This window comes from Dipteris shenzhenensis, chromosome 24 (assembly GCF_047967505.1).
Source record: "Dipteris shenzhenensis isolate YYH24624 ecotype China chromosome 24, Dip_SZ_1.0, whole genome shotgun sequence".
Classification (NCBI taxonomy): domain Eukaryota; kingdom Viridiplantae; phylum Streptophyta; class Polypodiopsida; order Gleicheniales; family Dipteridaceae; genus Dipteris; species Dipteris shenzhenensis.
In genome coordinates, this window is record NC_141619.1 from 8,745,572 (window position 1) to 8,755,000 (window position 9,429).

Genomic DNA, 9,429 nt, shown 5'->3' on the forward strand with positions numbered 1-9,429 from the left:
CTACCTCTTACCCTTTTCTGCCATCTTTGGCCTTTCCCCAAATCTGTCCCTCTTCCTTTCTTACAGCCCTTATCCCCTTTTCTACATAAACGGTGAGCAAGCTTTATAGGAACATTGGCTGTCCACTCTAATGAGATAAAATGCTCATCTAGAAAGTCTTGAGTCTTGAGTTTTCTAGAAAGCATATTATCATATAGATCTCAAGCAAGCAACAACACACTGAGCTAGATGAAGGCATCAAAACAACCCAACAAGCAAGGAAGCTTAAACAAAGAGAAACAAGCACTAACAGCATAGAATTAAGTTTTCCACACTACGAAACATGAGACATAGAAGAGGAGCCCAAAGCTTGGTCCAATGTGAATTAGATTTTCCTCATAAAGAAGGTTAGATTATACACATTGGACCTCGTATAGCTAAGAAGTGGCCATGTGCATTGTGACCACGTATGCTGCAAGTACCCTACCTACAATCTTCACCCCCCTCCACTCTATTTATGATAATATGTCCAAGCACCAATTTTGAGAAGTGGGCTTTTGCACAATGTCATTGTTGTAGAAAGATGGTACCTTATTTATCAGTTCCAAGTTCCCTCAATTGCATGGGGAATAATCTGAAGCTCATTAGCCCACAACAACAATATGCTGCTTAGACCCTAGATTCACATCACATGAATGGTGCAAACAGCAATGCAGAAGCTCAATTGAATTTTCAATCAACAAGCCAACAGCCAAACCACCAACTCGATTTGTCTGACATGAACATAATTACAAATTTCACATTTTCAACCTTGTCAGGAGGCACAAATCAAGGGATGCTCTTGAAAAGCACTCGGTCCCAACAATGGGCCTGTATCCTACAGCACTTTGAACTAAATCAACCCATTGCCTTCTTCTCTTTCTGTTTCCCTCTCTACCTCTTCTGCTGCCACTGCGCAAAGGACCTATCACCAGAACTCCCCACAAGAACAAGAGCCATCCTTAAAATAATGGAACCGTCTTGCATCCCGCTGTATAATGTCTCTCCCTACAATCTTTGATATAATCCTGGTAGCATTGTGGCAATCAATGCACATCCGAAGATTCTTAAATATATGGAGGGGTGTACCTGGGGAGGTACTGATAAGCCCAAAAGCTAAGGACAACTTCTCGCAGTGTCCACAAAGTGCATCTTCTTTGTCTGCTTCTGCAATTGGATGCAAGACAGAACCCAAATGGGGCATATAACCAGCCTCCTTCATTGGACCAAGTAACCTAAACAGTTCGGTGTATATACCATCACTTTGAGGGTGGCTTGTATCATTGACATGAAACACGTGTGTAATATTGTTGACCCTAATCCAGCTCTTGCCAGGTGGCTTCCAAGCTCTCTCACGAGTTTTCATGTTCAGTATCTTATATGCATCATCCCACATACAATGAGCTGCAAAAATATTTGACATCAGAACATAAGCTGTAGCATCTCCACAATCAATCTTGATAAGACGATCAAAAGCTCGTCTCCCTGTATCCAAATTACCATGTTTTGCACAAGCACCTAGCAAAGTTGACCAAATCATAAAATCCGGTTCAAATGGCATTTTAAGAACCAAATCTTCTGCCTCAACGACGTGTCCTGCACGGCCAAGAATGTCAACCATGCAAACGTAGTGCCGAACTGTAGGAATGAGGCCATATTCATCCCTCATGTGCTTGAAGTACTGACGGCCCTCCTCAACTAGACCTGCATGGCTAAATGAAGAGAGAAGGCTTACAAAAGTTGCACTATCTGGCTTAATGCCTTCGTGCCACATAATGTGAAAGTATTGTTGGGCTCCTTTACTATGGCCATGCCCTGCATAGGCTGCAATCATTGCATTCCATGAAACTTCATCTCTTGCTGATATGCTGTTGAACACCTTCTGTGCATCCTGTAGCGAACCACATTTGGCATACATGTCAACCAGGATGCTTCCAACATAGGGATCTTCCACGAAGCCTTGTTTTATGACGTCCACATGGATCAGCTTGCCCTGATCCAGTGCTGCTGTGCTGGCACATGCTTTGAGTATGTATACAAATGTGATCCCATCTGGATCTATTCCACCCTGCTGCATTTCCTCAAACAGTTGAAGGGCTTCCTGACCATAACAGTGGTCAGCATGTCCTGAAATAATGGTGTTCCATGAGACAATATCTTGTACTGGCAACCTGTCAAACACCTCACGTGCATCCTTGAGGCTGCCACCTTTTGCATACATGTCAACCAGGGTGCTTCCAACGCAAATACCTGGCTTCATTCCTTGCATGATGATATCTGCATAGACTAACTTGCCCTGATCTAGAGCTTCTATGCTAACACATGCTTTAAGGACGCAAATAAAAGTGATTTCATCTGGCTTCATCCCCACCTGTAGCATTTGGTTGTACAACCAGATGGCTTCCTTACCTTGCCCATGCTCTGCATACCCTACGATGATTGCTGACCATGACACCACATCGTGTATAGGTAGCTTATCAAATACTTTGTGTGCATCCTCTAGGCTGTTGCATTTAGAATACATATTGACCAATAAGCTTCCAATGAATGGATCTGAATCAAAGCCTCGTTTCTTGATCTCAGCATGGATCAGTTTGCCCTGGTCTAAGCCAGTGGCGCTGGCACAAGCTTTGAGGATACACCCAAATGTGACCCTATCTGGCTCTATATGTTTCTCTTGCATTTCCCTGAACAATTGAAAAGCTTTCTCAACATTTCCTTGCTCAGCATATCCTGTGATCATCACAGACCATGACACAACATCCCGCGCCAGCAATTTGTCAAACACATTGCATGCATCCTCTAAGCTGCCACATTTGGCATACATGTCAACTAAAGTGCTTCCCATGCACAAATCTGACTCAAGACCTCTTTCCACAATATCAACATGTATCTGATGTAGGGCTGCCAAAGTATAGCATGCTTTGAGAATGTACACAAGCGTGACATTATCTGGCTCTGTAGCCTCTTGTTGCATTTTCTGGAACAAGTGAAAAGCTTCCAGACCTTGTCCATACTGAACATAGCCAGAAATCATTGCATTCCATGACACCACATCTCTGATTGGCAAACTTTCAAAAACCTTATGTGCATCCTCTAGACTGCCACATTTGGCATACATAACAATTAAAGTGTTTCCAACAAACAAATTTGAATCGAAGGCTGTCTTCATGATGGAGCTATGGATCAGCTTGCCCTGATCCAAAGCTGCCACAGCGATAGAGGCTTGGAGAACTGCAACAAAAGTATGAGCATTTGGTTTTACACCAGAGATTTGCATCTTTTTAAAAAGTGTTATAGCCTGCTCACCTTGGCCATGCTGAGCATGAGCTAAGATGATTGCAGTCCAAGTGTAGACATTCTGTACATGCCAGCTGCTGAATACTTGGAGTGCTTCAAGTAATGTTCCACACACAGAAAACATGCGGATAAGCTGGCATTCTAGCTTGGTGTTCCATTGAAGTTCACTTTCGATTATTATGGAAAGAACTTGCCTACCTGCGACCAGGTCCTTCTGTCTAATGCAACCTTGCAACATGTAAGTCAGCATGTCCACTGATACACGAATTCTTTGTTTAACCATATGATCTGCTGCATGAATTGCCTCATGCAGTTGCCCTTCCTTACAAATTTTAGGCAATCCTCCAAGAGAACAAGAGTAACCGCAGGTCTGTGTCACACTGCAGAGATTGAAGGAGACTGGCAATCATGTACCCACCCCTGACAAAAAGGAGATGCCTACATAGTTGATATGTTCATAAATAATCTTCATCCTTCTATTTAGGTGATTAAAATTGCAACGCAGTTTTCTGAGAAAATGCTTTGATGTTATCAGTAGAAAGCACATTCCACGTAACGCACCCAGTACAAACAATCACAAGAGCAGCCCATGCAACCCAAATTCTGTTTTCTCAGCTTTGACATCTTGTTTTGGCTGTGATGCCTACTTTGGGGTGGTTTCTATAATTTTGGCTCATTGCAAGCTAGCCTATCTGCTCCCAACTTGTATGCACGTGGTGGTTGGGTTTGTAGCCAGCATGTGTTTTGATTGCACATTGTCCGCTTGTCACAGTCATATGTGGTACGGTTTCCAGCTCATTGTAGCACAAAAACAGCTCTGGGTTGATTTTTAAAGCAATCTACTACATACTTGGTTAAATAGTCACACCAAACCAGCTTCTGTCTTGATGTTTACTGCATATTTGGTTGAAATTTGGAGCTGTTTTGTGACTACTTATGACCAGTATGCTTCATAGTGAAGCATTTTTTGAAGATCTCAACACCTTGCGGTGTAATCTCTGCAAATTTTTGGTCACTGCAGACTTTCTCAACTCTGCATGCACTTGGAATGATATTGAGACACACAGATTGGAAAACACACCTACACTTGACTCTTGCTCAGACAACATGTAGGTAGACCAAGGCCTTAAAGTCACCAACTATGAACACAAGGCATCCTAATGCAGAAGCTATGCCAGGATACTACAACAACTTTATCTCACTTTAGCATGTTGACAAAAGTAGATACAAGACACTTCAGAACTAGGAGAGAGAAACACTGAGATGTACAGCCAACAGAATATATGCATAGATGTGGAGATCCAAATACAAAACCTGCCGAACACTGTACCAGCCCCTGCAACATACACAGGATGAGGTAGGCACCCAAAATTGATCTCTGTATGCTGCTGTACAACCTGCTGTAACTCCTCCTGAACTGCCATGTGCCCTCGTAGGCTTGAGTAGCTGCTAATGGGTGAGCTCTTCAGACTTCTGCTCCCTCCTATGCACTCCTACTGAGTGTAGGTCTGCACCAAGTAGTGCCTAGGAAACCTTACTAACTGAACTACTTTCTGATGCCCCCAGGGGGCCCTTCTATAGGGCTGGGGCACCCTAGATCTGGCCAAGCAGATCTACAGACTGGCTGGCCAGCCAGTCTGCAAGTCAACCAGAACAGCGCCGACTGGCAGTCCTTTGAGATCCCTCCACAGACTGCCAACTGCAATCTGTAGGACTGCAAACCAGGGCAGCGTCTGCGGCCTATAAAAGGCCCTGCATACAGGTGCCTTATGCAGCGATGTAGCCCTAAAGATGGACTTACTGTCAGCCCTATCTATTGACCTGGGTGGCCTTACTGGCCGCCCTAAAATAAACATAACGAGAACTGCAGTTGCTACCCAAGGGCTCACTGTCAGCCATATCTACTGACCCAGGTGGCCTTACTGGCTGCCCTAAAATAAACATAACAAACAACTGCTGTTGCTGCGCATGGGCTTACTGTCAGCCCTATCTACTGACCCGGCTGGCCTTCTTGGCTGCCATAAAATAAACATAACAGGAACTGCTGTTGCTGCCCATGTGGCAGCCTGTCTGCTGCCCACATAGCAGCCCTCTGTTCAACCCTAAGAGCAGCCCTTCCCTCTGCCTACGCTCCTTTTCTCTCACTATATCACTACAGGTGTCAAGCCCCTTTGTCCTCATTTGGGGAGGTAGGGCATTGACCCTAATATTTCAACACCACCTCTGAATGGCACACCGTGGTCCAATACCCACTCTATCTAAAAGAATCTCCATCAGCTCCCATGTAAAAGCTCTCAATAACAATTCAAAGATGTCATCATCTGGAGCCACAAACCCGCATCTCCAATATCTCCAGGTCTCGCTCCACATTGTACACAAACCATGGGAACCAACCCAAAGTATTGGTACACTCACAGCACCATCCTTCAATGGCACTTGGTCACAAGTATGCTGGAATCATCAAGATATCCAGGCAGCAAAGATCATCATGCCCCTCAAAAGCTGGGAACAAACTAGATACTGCAAGTTTCCAAGCATCCTAGGTCTGTTTCAACCCAATCATCCCCCAGCCGCATCTGCAACCTTGATCCTAGGAAGCTGTCTAGCGAGACCCTTGTGGCTGCTCCACATAGATCTCCACTAACTAGTCCCTTTTCCAAAAACTACTCCCAATTGCCTCCAGAACCATGCTCTCATTGAGCTGCACTCAAGTTTGAATCCTGAGCTCACCGGAGGGGGATTCTCAAGCCAGCAGCATTTGAAGCTCTTGGCTTGCTCTGGATCCATTCGTGTTATGCTGACGTTGACAGTGCATGTGACATTGGAGATTAGGTAAACGGTCAAAGCCTTTTAGACATACAGAGGTGGGCTTCTCAATGTAAGAGCATTTGCTTGTCTTCTGGAGCCATTAGTGTCATGGTCATGTTGACAGATGCACGTAGCAGTGAGGATTCTCAAAATCAGGACAGGTATGGCGACCTGATTAAAGACTTTGTGTGTGTGATCGGGAAGCCAAAAGATCCACCTTAACGAACATTGTGACGGGAATGTATTACAAATCAACAATAATGCACAAAGGGAAAACATATCCTCGCCCATCACTTTTCTTGCCTTAATGCAAGTCAATTACCTTCCTGAAGTACCCATTAGAATAGCCTTCTCTTGAATCTCTAGGAATTCACCAGCGTGCTCCACTGCTCAACATTCCGTCAGAAGTCGGTCTTCTAGAGTAGCCTTGTCCTTAGTATGATGTGAGCAAACATGTGCTGTCCACCTTCACAAAAGTCTTTGGATCCTTTGGCCACTGTTCTATGTCGAATATGCGTACTGAATCAAATGACATTATGACACTTATCTTACGGCTACTGGGTGTAACCACCAAGAACAATTCTCCTTCTACTAGATTAGCTGCAACTGATTCTGACCCTTCTTCTTGAGCTTCTCCTCCTCTTTCTGATCTACCTTCTTCTACCTGCAACCTCACACAAAATCTCTGCATAGGTCCGCAGCCTCCACAAATTGAATGAGTGAAAGAAGTCAATCTACAATTATCCGATGATCATCGACTGTGCCTGATCGTCTCTACGTATCCGGTCTTTGAACTCCTCTGCATTTGCCTTTGTAACTATCTTGCTTGTCGCATCCTTCTGGTGAGCTTAGTCTCCACACCTTCAAATAATCTCCCAAAGTTCTCTCGCCACCATGTGACTCTGTAGCCTTATCTTCCAGATAAGGCTACGCGAAATTGCTGCCATCCAGCATCTCCTTCTGTTCAAAGTTGGGGATAGGCATATGTGACACCATTGGTGCCTTTGGATTCCCTGAAATTTTTGTCGAACACGTACCTTCACACTCACTGATACCCTTCACCTGATTTGAAGCAAACTTTGCTGAATGTGAGTCACTCCATCTCCTCTCTTTGAGCAAGAGCCTCCTCTTTTCCCCTGCAAGTAGACCTATGGAGTAGGCTCCCTAGGCTTTACCAAGGATTTCTCCTTGCTAGGCTCTGATACCATATTGGAAAGCACACCTACACTTGACTCTTGCTCAAACAACATGTGGTTAGACCAATAACCTTGCAATCACCAACACTATGGACACAAGTCATCCAAATGCGGAAGATATGCCAGGATACTACAACCACTTTAACTCAATTCCGCATGTGAACACAAGTAGATAGAAGACACTTCAGAACTAGGAGAGAGAACAATGAGATGTACAGCCAGCAGCATTATAAATAGATTTGAAAATCAAGTACAAAACCTGCCAGAAATGTACTGACATCTGCAGCGTACCAAAGATCAATAGGAGTTTCTAAAAGGTTGGATTCACACAGAATCCTTCATATGCTAGCCTCTACCTTTCCAGTAGAGCAGGAAGCATATGATACTCATTCTATACATTGAGCAGAAACTGAGGTAGTAAAATAGAGTTTACAATCTTTCATTGAAAGCATTAAGAGCCAAAATAGCACATCAAGAATTATCCATTGATCCACAAATAAAGCATAAACCATAAAGAGCACAAATAAAATCTATGGCCTTTATGCCTTTTCAACCAAATTAGTCCACTGGTTATGAATATCAAAAATCAATTCTAATCTCTTCATTTCTCATCATTTTAAGACACCAATTACATTACTAACTACGCCAATTATAATCTTCACATTTGTCATCATCTTAAGACGCCATTACATCACTATACAATTAGACCCGTATAGCTTGCAGCACATAAATCAAACAGCATAACACCAAGCATCCTATCAATGCCACGTAATAAAAGGAATCAACCACGATACTAGGTTCATTCATTTGGCAACATGTAGGTTTAGTTTAACATACCCAACTAAACCTCGCAAAATTGATCGTTGAAAATCCCCACTGCCTCCAATCCAGTTCCAAGGCATTTATTTTACTAGAGTTTGCACCTGCAGATCCCATACAAGCAAAACATTTAAAAATAATACCTGGACAAGAATAGCATTGCAGGTACCATCCCTGTGCAGGTTGCAACTGACCTCAGTTGCACGTTTGATTAATATTATTAGATCCATTTCACATTTGATTATATGAGAAGATGAGTTTAGAAAAGACTGTTAAGACCTGCTGAGGCTTTCATTGAACACCATTGATTTTTAGCCTCACGTAGTTTGGTATAGACATTTCAATTTGAAGTAGCACTTTATTCATAGTCCAAGTCTGTTTCGAGAATGAATAGTCCAAGTCTGTTTCAAGAACTTCCTTCCCAATTAATATGATTGGAACTTCTTCTTGAACAAGTATGGTCCTTAAAAGGCTTCAAAAAATTATATGGAATGAATTATGTATCTTCATTCCAATCTATACGTATTAAGACTCTTTCGTCTTCTTTTCTGAACACTCAAGACACACGACCACCATCTTTGTACACTACATGCTTTCCTTATTTGCATATTTTGACTGAGCAAGAGTAATACCTTTAGAAAAACGTCTTTAAACAAAAATGCTGCAAAATCCTAGATAGACACGCATTCCTTCCGGCCTATTTGCAAATATACTTTTAAATTTAAGCAACGCATTGATTATGTATATCGCTTCCTCACCCACCTTCTCAAACGGGTTATGTACCGATCCTCCTCTTCAATTGTCAAATCCAGTACTCCACGCCAGGCCCTTATGCGAGTCACCTTCGTATGCTTTTCGGTCATGAAATATGGATGACAAGACGCCGCAAAAATGCTGAGAAAGGATCAAATGGAACATTGCTGACCTCCGTCTTGTGAGATGAGAAGAAATGAAGACATCGACCATGCTATCCGTCTCCAGGGACTGAAGCTCGATGTCCAAAAACGGTCTAAATATCTCAACATTCTGCCGCAAGCGCAATTATTGCCTTCATTAGGGATCATCTCATGGAAGACTAATTCAGGCAGGCGTAAGAGCTCGTTTGCATTGCCACCATGGCTATATGGCAATTTCCACGCCCCTGAAGAACCAACTCCAAGATTTGCTTATGCTAAGCACTCGTCCCTGGGTCTTCACCATTGGCTGCCCTCACAAGCAGCAAGGAAGACGAGGAACTTGTACCGCACCATTGGCTGTCCATTTACTTACTACACATCTATGCATAGTA

At 43.3% G+C, this 9,429-nt stretch overlaps 1 protein-coding gene across 3 annotated transcripts in view; it reads right to left on the bottom strand.

Moving 5' to 3' along the window:
• Positions 1–466: 466 nt before the first annotated feature.
• The window catches only part of LOC147886171 (putative pentatricopeptide repeat-containing protein At3g13770, mitochondrial), a 9,247-nt gene continuing 284 nt past the window's right edge, over positions 467–9,429 (bottom strand). Inside the window, exons 1-4 of one of the 3 annotated variants that reach the window (XM_087395919.1) lie at positions 8,904–9,429; positions 8,160–8,245; positions 3,517–3,698; positions 467–3,411 (exon numbers count right to left, since the gene is read on the bottom strand). The exon at positions 8,904–9,429 is cut by the window's right edge and continues 284 nt beyond it. In XM_087395919.1, coding sequence (XP_087252045.1) covers positions 947–3,411; positions 3,517–3,698; positions 8,160–8,224 — 2,712 coding nt within the window. In that variant the 5' untranslated portion in view covers positions 8,225–8,245; positions 8,904–9,429 and the 3' untranslated portion in view covers positions 467–946. Of the gene's footprint in view, positions 3,739–8,159; positions 8,248–8,903 lie in introns of those variants that run through there. The other 2 variants (XM_087395918.1, XM_087395920.1) reach the window with 2 other exon arrangements.